Source organism: Canis aureus, chromosome 19 (assembly GCF_053574225.1).
Source record: "Canis aureus isolate CA01 chromosome 19, VMU_Caureus_v.1.0, whole genome shotgun sequence".
NCBI classification, from domain to species: domain Eukaryota; kingdom Metazoa; phylum Chordata; class Mammalia; order Carnivora; family Canidae; genus Canis; species Canis aureus.
In genome coordinates, this window is record NC_135629.1 from 42,239,374 (window position 1) to 42,253,564 (window position 14,191).

The following is a 14,191-nucleotide window of genomic DNA, read 5'->3' on the forward strand; positions in this document are numbered from 1 at the left end:
CAGGTGGAATAGGGGAAGGAGAGGAAGGAGACTTGAAAATCTTGAGGGCCCTCAGGGCATCTGTAGTCTCTGAAGGCCTTTCAGACTGTACCTTTCCCTGCCCTGCTCCGAGGCAGTACTGCATCTGCTTACGTTTCTTTTCCTTTCCCCCAGTTCTTCCTTGCTCTTCCTGTTTGAACACTTGATAGCCATTTTGGCCTACTCCGCATACTGTCGGGTACTCTTTTTGGTGTAAGTTCCCACATCATATTCCCTAGATTTGGTTCCTTGTGTTTCTCTTTAATCCTCCTGCAGAAGTGAGTTTTTGCCTGTTCCTTTTTTGAATAAGGTCTTCCAGCTAATCTCTGTAGATTCCAACAACGTGTGACAACTTCATTTGCTCTTGACATTGGGCTTCTCTCACTGGGCTCCCTCTGCAGTTCCTCAGTTTTCCAGCTCATCTGCATATTACTGCCTAGAAACTTGTCCATTTGGAGCGACAGTGGCTTCACAGGATTGTTCTAGAAGAGCAGGTGGAGTCTATGGCCACCTTCCTTAACGTTTTGTTTGAGAAGAGCCTTTCAGTCAGCTTGGTATTGTTCTTTCAGTACATGGTGGGCAGTAGTTCTCCCTGTTAAAATGTTAGCGTATCATCTAATCGTGTAAAGAAAATTAGTGGGGATGCCTGGGTGGTTCAGCAGTTGAGCGGCTGCCTTTGGCTAGGGGTGTGATCCTCCGGTCCCGGGATCAAGTCCCACATCGGGCTCCTTGCGTAGAGCCTGCTTCTCCCTCTGCCTGTGACTCTGCCCCTCTCTCTCTCTCTCTCTCTCTCTCACTCAAGAATAAATAAATCTTTAAAAAAAAAAAAAAGAAAGAAAATTAGTGGAACCTAAGAATTGTAGTCTAGGGTTGGAACCTGACAAAGAAATTGAGAAGTCTTGTCATAGACTAAGAATGCTAGAATATATAGCTTTCTGACCCTCATTTTCCCAGTTGACTGCTTTTCTTAATCATGAGAAGATGATTTATTTGCATAAGAGGGCAGAGGGAGGGCACCTGGGTGGCTGTCGTCTCATTTAATTGTCTGCCTTCAACTCAGGTGACCCCAATGCTGGGGTCCTGGGATCAAGCTGGGGCTCTCTGGTGGGGGCCGGGGGGTGTCAGTTTCTCCCTCTGCCCCTGCTCTCTCTCTCTTGAGTGTGCTCTCTCTAATACATAAATAAAGTCTTTAAAAAGAGCGTGGAGGTGGGGGCACATCTGGGTGACTCAGTTGGTTGGGCGTCTGCCTTTGGCTGAGGTCACGATCTCAGGGTCCTGGGATTGAGCCCCCATGTTGGACTCCCTGCTACATGCAGAGTCTGCTTGTCTCCCTCTACTTCTGTCCCTTCCCACTGCTCCTGCTCTTTCTCTCAAACAAATAAGTAAAATCTTAACAAAAAACAAAAAAAGAGGGCAGAGGGAAAGTGACTGAAGCCCTGGCACAGCAAATCCTGAGGCAGACAGAAGGGGGCTGAGGAAGGAGAGAAGGTCTCTTGAAATTTCACTCTGCAGTAGTAACAGTGAACTATACTGTACTGGTTCCTGTATATACGTTAATTCCTTTAATTCTGTCTCTCAACAACCCATGATGTGGGTATTAGTATTCTCATTTTATAGCTTAGCAAAATAGCCTTGCTAAGGTCCAGTGCTAATAGGTGGCAGAGCCAGTATGGAACTTGGGGCTGACTCCCAACACTGATGCTAAGGGCATCTGGCAACACTGTTCTTTCATGGCTTTTGCTATACAGCTTTTAGACAGCTGTAGCTTTGAGATACAGCTTACCTGGAAAAGTGATCTGCATTCCAGTTATTACTGTTTGTTTTTTAGGTAAGAAACAGATGAAAATATTTTGAGAGATTGATTAAAAACTAAAGTCTAATGAAATTTATTTTTATCCTTATTTTGGTAGATTGAAGAAGCAAACAAAGGGGGGAAATTTATTTAGGAAAAATAAGTAGATCCAGGATTCCAGTAGAAAAGAAAATTAAAATTGAGAAATAGCAGAATAACTCCAATTAGGAAAGCGGCTGGTTCTTGCTGAAGCCAAAAGCCTGATGTCACATTTTTTAGAGCTATCTATCCCAAAAACCTTTTTTCCAGCTTATTTTACCACTATTATTAGCAAAAGAAGACCCTACTAGATTATTCTGAATTATGGTCCTAATACTGAGAATTTGAAGGAGACCTCAGAGAGTATCTGATCTTACAGCAGATCTTACAGCAGACAGGAGGGAATCCCCTCTACACAAAATCCTGCCATCTATTCTGAACAGAGCTGGTAGCTGAGCTAGTTCCTCCACTTCCAGCCTTAGGGTTCTTCCTGCCGTACTAAGGGACTTCATTTGTAGAAATGGTCATTAGCCTGCCTTTTCAGGGTTAGACTTTAATTAGATGCCAGCCCTTAATTTCTGAGCACCTCCTTAGCTGATTTTTCATTTAAGCTGTATCCTGCTCATCTCCACTGACATATACTACCCTGTGTGGCCATTTCTCTTAGAGTAAAAGAGCTAGACACACTGTGTCTGTGCTTTGGCTTATTCTCGTGAGTAACCTGGAACTCTTTTCTACTCCTGTAGAAGGAAACAAGCTAAATTGATTCCTTCCCTTCGTTACTAGTGACGACATGCCCAGCCTCCATGAAAGACGAGCTAGAGTGACCCAGATGCCAAGTATCTGCACTTGAGAGATTTTCCTTTAGTGCTCTCAATCATGACTGTGACATCAGTGCTTCTCATTCCCTCTGGTGGTCAGACCTGCCCCTCCACCCACCATGTCTTATCCCTGTGCTCTCAGAGACTTCTCTTCCTCTATTCTCTTAACACTACATAGCATCAAAGCTGGTCCCCAGAGCTCTGTTCCGACCTCTTTTATCCAACTGAGGAAATAAAGCCCAGAGAGGCCTTGTGATTTGCCCAGGAACACACTGTGAGTTGGGGGCCCAATAAGGGTTGGAGCTCAGACTTCTGATCTGACTGGTTAGGCCAACATTCTCACCATTTGCAGCCCTAACCCAGCATTCCCTGGATACATCTTAGCCAAAAGAATGACTGAATTTGAACATAATTTTTATTTTTTTGTGTTGTTTACACATTTATTTATCTTTAGTCAAGTAATTAAATACTGATGTATTTAATGTATTTATTTGTTTATTTATTTATTTTATTTAATGTATTTAAATACATTAGATCCTGAGATAAACTTCATTTGCGATGTGGTCTCTGTTTCTGGTTTTGTTCATTCTCACTGGTTCAGGTTGGATTGAGATAGTTAGACTCCCCAATTCCTGACTCCAGCTAACACAGCACCCTGCATGGCCCGCCTCTCACTTTGTCTGAAGGACTTAGATGTTAGAGCAGCATAGATTACTTACAATCAGTAAGTGCCAAATCCACAGTAGTCCTGTTTTCTGGTGTCCTCTAACGTGACCTCCTGGGGCTCTTGGTGACCTGCAGCTCTTATTCCCACTTCCCTGTTACCAGCCTATTGCAGAGGCAAAGATTCCTGAGAAGCGAGCCTCGCCATCCAAGCCAGCCTCTGTCCCGGCCCTCAGGCCTGGCTCCAGGGGCACCCAGACTGTTCCAAAAGCCACAGCTGCCACCAGTCCTGCCTCTGCGGGGTCAAGCAGCAGGAGCCCCCCCACACCTGTGCCCAAGAGGCCCACTGGTGAGTACTGTCACCCTTCGCCCCCATGGGAACTAGTGGGGAGAAAGGTGAGGCCTTGGCTTTGCCCAGCCCCAGCTCCAGCCAGCGTCACAGAAGGCCCTGCATCTGTTTGTGCACTAGTCCTTAATGGGGTACACAAAAATTGGACCCTTGATCTCCACACGAGGCTAGCAATTATGTATATTCAGAAAATTCTTGAGTAAAAAGGATTCTCATGGACTCCCAGATAGGAATTACTGTCCCTTTCTTGGTAACTTCACAATACTCAGCACATCATGGTCATGGGCTTACCTAATAGAAAAGAAATGGTTCAGTGCCACTGGTGTATGCTGAGAAGCCACTTCTGAGACCATGTGGAAGGCACGTGCAAGGCTGGAGAAAAGAATGAGATAGAATGCATGGCCACGTATGTTCCGGAAGGGCATGGTCTTCACCCTTTACTCCACATTTATTCCCAGAGACTAGCACAGCTCGTGGCCCAAAAGGGACCTCCAGTAATTGTTGAATGAATGAATGAATGAATCTTAGGATTAGATGAGCCACTCACTAGGTCAGTTTGTTAAACATTTAATGTTCAAAAGTGTATGTTTGTGCAGCTGTCAAGACTGAGGGAAAACCTGCAGACATGAAGAAGACAGCTACAAAGTCTGTACCAGGTAACACCCCATCCCCCACTTTGTGGAACCCTAATAGAAACCCCTACCTCTCTGTGGCTGTAAGGCTCCCTTCTGCTCTCTCTTCCTGAACCCTTGTTATCTCTCACTCTTACCTTTGCAGCTGACTTGAGTCGCACCAAGACCACCACCACCACCAGTTCCGTGAAGAAGAACACCACTGTCCCTGGGGCAGCCCCCACGGCAGGAGTGGCTCCCAGCCGAGCCAAGCCTACACCTCCGCCTTCCCGGCCCTCTGGGACTCCTTCCTCAGACAAGAAGCCCATGTCCACCAAGCCCAGCTCCTCTACCCCGAGGCTGAGCCGTCTCTCTACCAATGCTTCTGCCCCTGATCTGAAGAACGTCCGCTCCAAGGTTGGCTCCACGGAAAACATCAAGCACCAGCCTGGAGGAGGCCGGGTGAGTCCAGGTGGCCGGGGGCCCTCAGCATGCTGGCCCTTGCTACTTCCCCTGCCACACCCACCTGCTATTCCCCAGGCATGTCTTCACATCAGCCCAAGGCGCCCACAGAAGAGGAAGGGCAGTTCAAGACATCGGATTCAGTGCTAGAGTCATTCAGCCTGGGCTCCAAGTCCAGCTGCGGGCTTTCTCTTCCTATCTCCATCAGAGGAGCTCCTGTTCTGGACTTTGGGGTTTAGGCTTACATTTTTGTTTGGAAGCAAAAGGGTTCTTTTACTTAGTAACAAGGCAACAGGGGAGGACTGTAAGATGGTGTGAAGGTGAGAGATGTGCTCCCTACCCCTGTGCTGTTTGAGTGGCAAGCGCTGTAAGAGGTGGGAGCCTTGACTTAGGCAGGCTGCCTGAGGGAGGACAGGGTGTCCTCTCATGGCTGGGATGACTCGCTGCTGCAGGCCTCCTACTTTCCTAATTGGCAGGGCTGCCCTGGAGAGTCGCCACAGAGTGCAGCAGGGCAGGCCCCTGTGCTTCACGAAGCTCAAGGATTTTCTGGTTGTATCTACCCCAGAATTATTTGTCAGCTATTAGCAATGATGGGAGGTAGTGGCAAAAGTCCCAGTTTAAGTCCTTGGAGCAGTAACCTTCTCATTTCCTATGTGATTTTCTCGCACTTAAACTACCACCTCCCACTCGGTAGGATAGCTTAAATCGCTTCAACCCAGAGCCTTTAAAAAATTGAACGGGGCCCAAAATGAGGCAGAGTCCTGGTATTTTTGGAAGACACTGGGATTAGTCTGGACTAAGCCCCTGACAGTGGCTTTTGCTAAGAAGCTGTGGCTCTGGCATACCCAGTGCATGAGCCCATCTCCCCCTTCCTATACTCCTCTAATGCTTTCCTTGGACAAAAGTTACAGGTAGTCTTGGTGGGGAGTCAAGTGACTTGGCCTGGTGATGAAATTCTTTTCTGTTCCAACATACCTGAATAGTGTGATTCTTCCCATCTTCAGTAGTGGCTCCCTGTTGACTATGGCAGCTTGGGTGGGGACATCTGAGTGGGAGGGCATTGTGATTGAAAAACACGCGCTCAAAATCACTAACTTAGTCCTCCTTCCCACCTTCTCTCTGAATGGTGTCTTAAACTCTTCCTCGGGTCTCAAGACTTTGGTCTGCAGCTCCTTCCCCTGGCTGGTCCTCTCTGGGAAATGGTGTTTTTTTTCTGTAGGAGCAAGGATGACCTGCTTCTGCCTGGTGGCCTGGCCTGGATTTGAGTCCCCTACAGCTTTCTTCCCTTCTTGGCATTTGGGCTCTTACCCTCTTGGTTTGAAACATGCCCTCCCTTTATCTCCATCCAGGCCAAGGTAGAGAAAAAAACAGAGGCATCTGCTCCGGCTCGAAAGCCTGAACCTAACGCAGTCACTAAAACAGCTGGTCCCATTGCGAGTGCACAGAAACCACCTGCTGGGAAAGTGAGTTTTATTTAGACTTTTACCTCTGGAAGGTAAAAGATGATAAACTGTTTCTTCCAGCCTAAGTCACTTTCCCTTCTATTGCACTTTTTTCCTGTCCTTAACTGGTTTCTACTTTGCCCCCGCATTCCCTCCTCTTTGTCAGATGACTGACTCAGCCATCAGAAATATTTTTGTATTAGCCCTGACAGTAACAGAGTTGGGAGCCCATTACCCTTTGGGGAATACTCATTCAGCTGGATAAAATGGATCCAAAAACCTTCAGCCACTTCCTTCACACTGACCTTGATGTGAAACCCCACCTGTTTCATATGTAAAAACACACACCATGAGCATCCGGATTCTTCTACAGTGAGACATGGTGTTGGCTAGTTCCAGCCCCAGGAACCCTGGAGCACTGGTGCTTTATATTGACCTAGGAGGCCCCTTTCATAACATGCTGGCTGTGGAGATAGCTTCATTTGCCCTGGTTCCCCATGTCACCTCCTCACCTAAAGTTCAGGAGCTCATTCCCACCAGAAACCCATTCAGCCCAGGGATTGTACAGGTACGCGGAAACTCTAGGTTCTTTCCTCTTGCCTCCACATCTTGGAACTAAGCCCCTCCTGCTTGCTATGGGAACCTTCTTCCCTTAGCTGTGGCAAGTAGGTGATCTCTAAGCCCAAGGAGTTGATACAGTAGATGAGCTTTTGAGGGGACTCCTCTTAGAGGCCCTGTGGGTCTCAGGTTGAGAGCAGGGTTTCATTAGAAAACGGTTTGTTAACCAGTTATTTATCACTTACATTGTACAGAAGGCATGAAATAGTAAGAGGATTGGAGTTAGAATTTCTCGGGGTAGATTGCTCTGTGGAAAACTCTTCAGCTTGGGGCCTGCTTCATTTGTGAAGAGCTCTGAGGCAAAGGAAGGAAGGAAGCTGGCAACTGTTTCTTTTCCAGAAGGCTCAAAGAGAATTCTTTGTCCCTGCCCTTAGAGCCTGGGCCTTTGTGTGGCTGCATTCCAGGGGGAGCCATTCATAAGCACTACAGCATTGAGGTGTATGCGCCCCACCCCCACCACACGCCCGCCCGCCCGCCCGCCCGCCCAATTAGGCATCACTGCAGCTCTGCTTGAAGCCGGTTCTCTTTGCTCACAAAATTCACAGGGCACAGGATTGGACATCTGGTGGATAGAAGGAAGTGTTTGACCCTTGAGTTGAAAAAAAAATCTAGACCAGAATCTCACTGGTCCTGTGCTTTCTGGAGCCCCCAGCCCCGAGACCAACAGGCTGCTTGTGGAGTGTGGCACTGCTGAGGCTTGGCCTGTGCTCCCCCTGGTGTCCTGACTGTGCACGGCAGCTCCAGCGGCCTCTGTTCTGTTTGCATTTGTAACTAAGCTCTGATGTCCCTTCTTTCCTGCAGCAGATCTGTGCCCCTGGAGCCAGCTGCCCAGTGCTTCTCAGAGCAGCCTTTCCTCCCATAGAGGGTCTGGCTGCTGCAGTTCCCAGGCCCAGATTTAAGGGAAGTGCCAAACTTGGGTGAGGACCATTCCAGATGAGCAGGACCCTCACATAGAGGAGTGGCCAGACACTGCCGTGGCTCTCAGGGAGGGAGCAGGCGGGTGCAGGGGCAGGGCTGCTGCTGGCTGGGCCTCGTGAGCCACAGCCCAGCCCCAAGGAGCAGTGAGGAGGACCCCATAGCCCTTCAGCATCTGCTTCTGTCCTTGTGTCGTTTGTTCCTGTCTTCACTCCCTTTCCTACTTCCTTCAGATTACTTCCCCTGTGCTTCCCCACCGCCATTCTGCTGCAGCTGGGGGCAGAGCTGTAACAGCACTCTTTGTCAGTCACTGTGATCACGTGTGGACTCACTGCCTGCCCCGTGTTGGTTCTAACCAGCCCTCTCCCTTTGTGTTGTTTTTTTTTCTGTTCTCTAACACTCCAGGTCCAGATAGTCTCCAAAAAAGTGAGCTACAGCCATATTCAGTCCAAGTGTGGTTCCAAGGACAATATTAAGCATGTCCCTGGAGGTGGTAATGTAAGTATGAGCTCTGGACAGCTGGTGTCTTAAGGCCCAGCCTCTGGTGGGCACAGAGGGGAGAGGACCACCTGCCCTCGCTCACTGGGACACGGCAGCCTGGCCCAGGCCTTGTTTCTAGATGCCGGCTAGTGGAGTGAGGGGAGGCCTCCATGCTCCGGTGTGTTTAGATGACTGTTTCTAGGAAATCCCTCAATGTAATAAGCCAGTGACACCCACTCGGCATCTTCTCACCCATCTTCCCTGTCTGCTCTCCTCCCCTCTTCCCCTTTTGTGAATCATCCTCCTTTTACTCCCTCAGCCGTCCTTTTCTCTTCGGCCCCTTCTTCCATTCAGATGTCCTTTCATCATGCTGCCCTCCTGTGCCAGCCCTAAGCTCTGTTGGGGACACAGGTGACTCTGGCACCCAGGGAGGCCCTGGCCTAGTGGTAAAGAACAGCCTGTTGGCTCTCCACGTGTCCCTGTGACAACGCCCGGGCAGGTGGGACTCCAGCACATGCTTCTTTCCCCGCCCTAGAGTGATGGAGCCCCTCCTGTCCAGTCTCCCTTGGCTTCATTCGATTCCTTCTCCCTACTGCCTTGAACTGGACTGAGTCCTGCTCCACTCATCTTTTCCATTTTCAGGCTGGGTCCCTCCTGCCCCCTCAGCTGCCCCCTCAGCCATCCTGCCCATGTCTCACAGTCTCCCCACCCAGTAGTTCTGTTGTGAGGGATCAGCCTTATGTCCCTCTCTTGCCCCATACAAGTTCCCTCACAGCGCCTCCTTCCAGTCACTTCCCCTCCAGTGGCATTCCTGCCATGGACAGAAACTGCGTCCTGACATGGAGGTCATGCCCCTGCCTGGCTTGGTAGGTGCCCAGACGTGAGCCAGCCTGGTGTGGGATCAGCTGAAGTGGGTGAAGCGTTTAAAGACAGTATCTGGTTCAGGTGATAGAGATCCAACTTATGAGGGCCCCAGGTAGGCATCGGCTTTAGCTTTTTCGGCCTAGATGAAAGCAGGAGGTGAGCAGGGGACCCTGAAGGAACTGGTCCTTGTGTGTTTGACAGAAACGCATTTAGTGTGGTGTGTGGTGCATGTACGAGCATCATTTATCACCTGCTGCGGTCTTCCTACACAGCTTACACATGACTTCCAAGATTATTTTTAAGATTTTTTTTTTAAGATTTTATTTATTTATGAGAAACACAGAAAGAGGCAGAGACCTAAGCCAAGGGAGAAGCAGGCTCCCTGCAAGGATTCCGATGTGGGACTCAATCTGGGATCCTGGGATCATGCTGAAGGCCGATGCTCAACCACTGAACCACCCAGGTGTCCCTAAAGCATTTATTTAAAAATATTTTTAAAAATTTATTTGAGAGAGAGTGCGTGGGGTGAGGGCTGGGGGAAAATGACCAAGCAGGAGGCAGAGGGACAGGCAGACTTCACGCTCACTGCACAGCATGATACGGGGCTCGATCTCACAACTTGAACCGAAATCAAGAGTCAGCCGCTGAACCCGGGCACTCTGTAAGCATTTTATTGTAGGAGGCTCCCTTTAGACAGAGGCATTAGGAAGTGGCCTGGGAGAACAGTATTTGCAGGTGGGAAGAGGAGAATGAGCAACCTGGATTGTCCTTCTTTCCCTCTTCCCCTGCATAAAGCCACCACAGATAAACAGGCCATGGACAAAGAGCAGGCCTGCTGTGCACGTAGAACAGGGTCACAGGTCACACACAAACCCCGTTTCCCCCTGGATGGGGATTCTGAGGCAAACACCCAGAGGCGTGGATCCTGGAGCAGGATCCCAGCTAGTGCTCCAGAGTGCCCTGTGTACATGCATGTGTCCTCCTCGAGAGCCAGCAGGACATGAGGGCAGGGAATGTAGCAGGTTTAACCCTGATTTAAGATGTTGTGGCCGTTTTTCTTCCATTTCATCCTCGTGAGGGGAGACGTGTGTGTGAAGGGTTCTAGACCTGGCGGCTGTGTCATTTCTGCAGCCCTGTACCACTGTGTCCAGCAGGCTCGAGGTGTCACAGGCCAGTGGGGCAGACTGTGCGAGTAGCTAGAGCGAGGTAGAAGGGATGCTGGGGTTGGTGGTGCAGTGAGAGGACTGCAGAGGTGGCATGGCATGGCTTCTGCTGGCCATCAGGCTTCGCTGGGGGAGGACATCTGAGAAATTCATGTCCTAGGCCAGGGAAGTGGCACATATCTCCCTAAAGCATCAAGCACAGGTGAGTGGCCAGGGGAGGATGCTGCCAGGGTGTGGGTGGGATTGTCTAGAATGGACTGTGGCTTCTCTGCATACCAGCCTCAGGAGGCAGAGCTACGTCTCATATAGTGGGCCTTGTTAAGTGAGGGTGACATGGTTAAGCTTTTTAAAACTTGCAGCTATAGAAAATTGTTAAATACATACAAAAATAGGGAAAAAATTACAACGAACTGGATATACCTTTTACCTGGCTTCATTTATTATCCTTGTGGGCAGTTGTTTGTTTTTTTAAAATGTATTTATTTTAAATGATCTCTACACCCAGTGTGGGGCTCGAACCCAGGCCCGGCGATTAAGAATTGCACGCTCCAAGCCAGCCAGGCGCCCCTCCTTGTGGCCAATCTTACCTACTATGCATACTGTCCCCTGCCCCGACAATTTTGAAGCTAGGCCTAGATACATCATTCATCTGCAAATATTCCATTTATAACTTCAAAAAGATAAGAACTCTTGAATGTATCTTGTGTGTATATATGTATACGTATGTATGTGTTTGTAAAACTCCCACTGATGTGTTAAAATAGGTTTGCTTATTCAAATCAGGAATACAACTAAGGTCCATAAGTTGTGATCGGTTGATGTGTCTCTTGTCTTTTATAATCTTAGGTTTCTTTTACTCTATAGGCTCCCTTCAATTTTTTTTTTTTTTTTTAGCGGTATTTTTCATGAGTGAACCAAGTAGCTTGTCCCAGAATCTGGATTCTGCTGATTTACATCCCTGTGGTTTCATTTAACATATCCCATTGTCCCTTGGTATTCTTTACATTAATTCAGGTTTTATTTCTCCCCCCCAACCCCCCAGATTTTTGCAGGACTTCCATTGATAGTGGTGGTATTGTCAGGAGGCACATCATGTTCCACTCTTTGGTTGTGTGTGTGTGTGTGTGTGTGTGTGTGTGTGTCTTTCTGATGGCCAGTACTTAGATCCATGCATTCAGTAGGGGTGTACTATGGTGAGACTCTAATTATATCAGTCCTTCTTTGCTTATTGGCCAGAGTATATCTATAAAGCCCAATTTCCCCTAGTCAGCTATTCTTTACTTAAGAACCAGGCAAGAGGTAAAGAAATGGTGGCTTCAGCGGCAGAAGACTCTCTCAAGAAATGTGGGCTCCAGACCTTGGCAAGTGAGCTCCGTACCTCCTCACGGGAGTCTCAGGGATGGCACAGAGGAGTTTGCCACCATTGCTGCGGGTCACAATTGTCTTGGTTTAAGGAGCTGCCAGACATTTGGTTGAGAAAAGTACTTCCCTGTGTTCTCATCTAGAGAGAATTGCAGCCTTGTTGGGAATAGGAGACAAAGCAGAGGTTATTTTGTGGGTGATTGGTACTTTGTAAATGATTACTGAACGTGTGAAGCAGTTAATGTCCTGGTGATGCCGTTGTACCTTCAAGAGATGATGTGGGACATCTGGGTGGCTCAGCAGTTAAATGTCTGCCTTTGGCTCAGGGTGATCCCGGAGTACTGGGATCAAGTCCCACATCGGGGTCCTTGCATGGAGCCTGCTTCTCCCTCTGCCTATGTCTCTGCCTCTCTCTTTTCTGTCTCTCATGAATAAATAAACTCTTTAAAAAACAAAAACAGTTGATGTGCAGAAGAGGTGGAGTGAAATTAGAGCCAGGGAAAGCTTTGAAGAAGGTGACCCTTGAGCTGGCCTTTAAAGGACATGGAAGAGGGACTCCTGGGTGGCTCAGCAGTTGAGGGTCTGCTTTCGGCTCAGGGCGAGCTCCTGGAGTCTAGGATCGAGTACAATGTTGGGTTCCCTGCAGGAAGCCTGCTTCTCCCTCTGCCTATGTCTCTGCCCCTCTCTCTTTCTTTCTGTGTGTCTCTCATGAATAAATAAATAGAATCTTTAAAATAAATAAAGGTTGGGAAAGAGCAGTGGGCTCACTAGGCTAAGGAGCAGTATGAGCAGAGAGTGAGAATGGCTCGAGCAAGCTGCAGATTCCGGGAAGTTACTCTGTGGCAGGCCCTGGGTTGTGGGTGGCCATGTAAAAATGCAGTAGGCATCACATATGTTCTCTGGCAGTACAGTGGAAACCATATTTCCTGACACTGAAGAAGAAAAGACTGGGTCCTAGAAGGTAGTCATTGGATGACATTGTGATAAAACCCCACCAGAGGGTGTGCCAGCTGCCGACAGGGCTCCCTGGAGCCCTGCATTAAGGGCCTGACCGCAGTGGAAAGCCAGGCTCTTCCATAGAACCAGGGAACAACTGGGCCACTCATAGGCCAGACCCTGGAGTTTTCATCCCAGAACCCAGTGCCCACCTGTAGATGAATCCTTTCCTAAGTTAAACACATGCCATCGGTCCCCATAGCAAGATGCTTTTCCAAGGCTTCTTCAGGGCAGACATCATTCAAAGTTTGTTGGCCACCTTAAAAGCCTGGCCAAGTACAGAGGACACCCAAACCAGTCTCCATCCCCAACATGATTCATTTCAGATAAAAGACTATTCATCCTTGTGATTCCTCACCAACTATGGACAGAATGTCAGATGAGCAAAAGGCATTGTAGAGCCTGGAGGCTGTGCTCGGTTGCTGCAGATGTGGGGTTCCAGGCTGCTGGCTTGGGCTGTGTGAACATACATGACTGTGCTAGGCGCTGCTCTTTGGGAGAATGAGGTGGCTTGTGCATAAAGTTAGTACCCTTAAATAATGAGCAGAGCAACCAAAACTGAACATTTCTCACATATAAATTAGCACAGTTTTGTTGGTGGTGGTTTGTTTGGATTTTTTTTAATTCATGAGAGAGAAAGAGAGAGAGAGGCAGAGACATAGGCAGAGAGAGAAGCAGACTCCATGCAGGAAACCCAGTGTGGGACTCAATCTCGGGACTCCAGGATCACACCCTGGGATGAAGGCAGACACTTAACTGCTGAGCCACCCAGGCGTCCCTGTTTTTAAAATTTTTATTTGCACTTATTTTATGCAGTATTTACTCCTGGGCCATAAGTTTTTGTTTCTTCGGTTTCTTCTGGGATATCTTTTTCTTCTGTGCAACCTGCCCTTCTGGTTTAGGAACAATCTGCTCTTTTTCAGTAATGATCATCTCTGCAGCAGGGGAGGGCTCATGAACAGGTGAATCCAACCATATAACTTCTCTGCTGTATCTTTGGGGCTTTGTTCATCTGGATGTTCTCCATGAACAGGGAATCTGCATCTCAACCCTTAAGTTCCACATTACTCTCTGCATTTTTAAGTATGTGTAGAAAAATTCAGCACTCTTTTTGGGCCACCATCCCTGTGTCCAGCCCCACTGTTTGGCCTGGGCACACCTACCAACTCTATCACTCTACCATCGTGGCAATGGCACAGCACACATTGCTTCTGCGAAGTGACATCTTTCAGATACTTGGTGGCCTACTCTGGAGGGCCTGGGTGGTTTCATATGTGTTCTTAAAGTGAACACGAAGATTTGAACCTCTTTATTTGCATGATTTTGTAGGGTTTTCTGGGTCAAGTGAATAGCAAACCATTTCCAGAGATCACCTCACACTGCTTACGGGAATAGCTTATGTTACTGTGTTTAATGGAAATATCCAGTGCTGGGAGGGGATGGTGGGTGCCCATTGTCACATTCCTGGAAAGCAATTAGTCCTTATGCTTAAAGAAGTTTAATACATATAGTCTGAACCTTTGACTAGCTAAATTCTCGGTGTCTTGCTTGCGGGGTCATCAGAATTGCCATGACTTCTATCCACAAAGATGTTTA

General features: G+C 48.3%; 1 protein-coding gene across 27 annotated transcripts in view; it reads left to right on the forward strand.

Moving 5' to 3' along the window:
- MAP4 (microtubule associated protein 4) overlaps positions 1–14,191 on the forward strand; it is a 204,940-nt gene that overhangs the window by 183,620 nt on the left and 7,129 nt on the right. For 16 of the 27 annotated variants that reach the window (XM_077859059.1, XM_077859047.1, XM_077859053.1 and 13 more), the window contains 5 exons: positions 3,499–3,682; positions 4,279–4,338; positions 4,460–4,755; positions 6,105–6,218; positions 8,136–8,228. In XM_077859059.1, coding sequence (XP_077715185.1) covers positions 3,499–3,682; positions 4,279–4,338; positions 4,460–4,755; positions 6,105–6,218; positions 8,136–8,228 — 747 coding nt within the window. The remainder of the gene's footprint in view (positions 1–3,498; positions 3,683–4,278; positions 4,339–4,459; positions 4,756–6,104; positions 6,219–8,135; positions 8,229–14,191) is intronic. The other 11 variants (XM_077859060.1, XM_077859052.1, XM_077859054.1 and 8 more) reach the window with 3 other exon arrangements.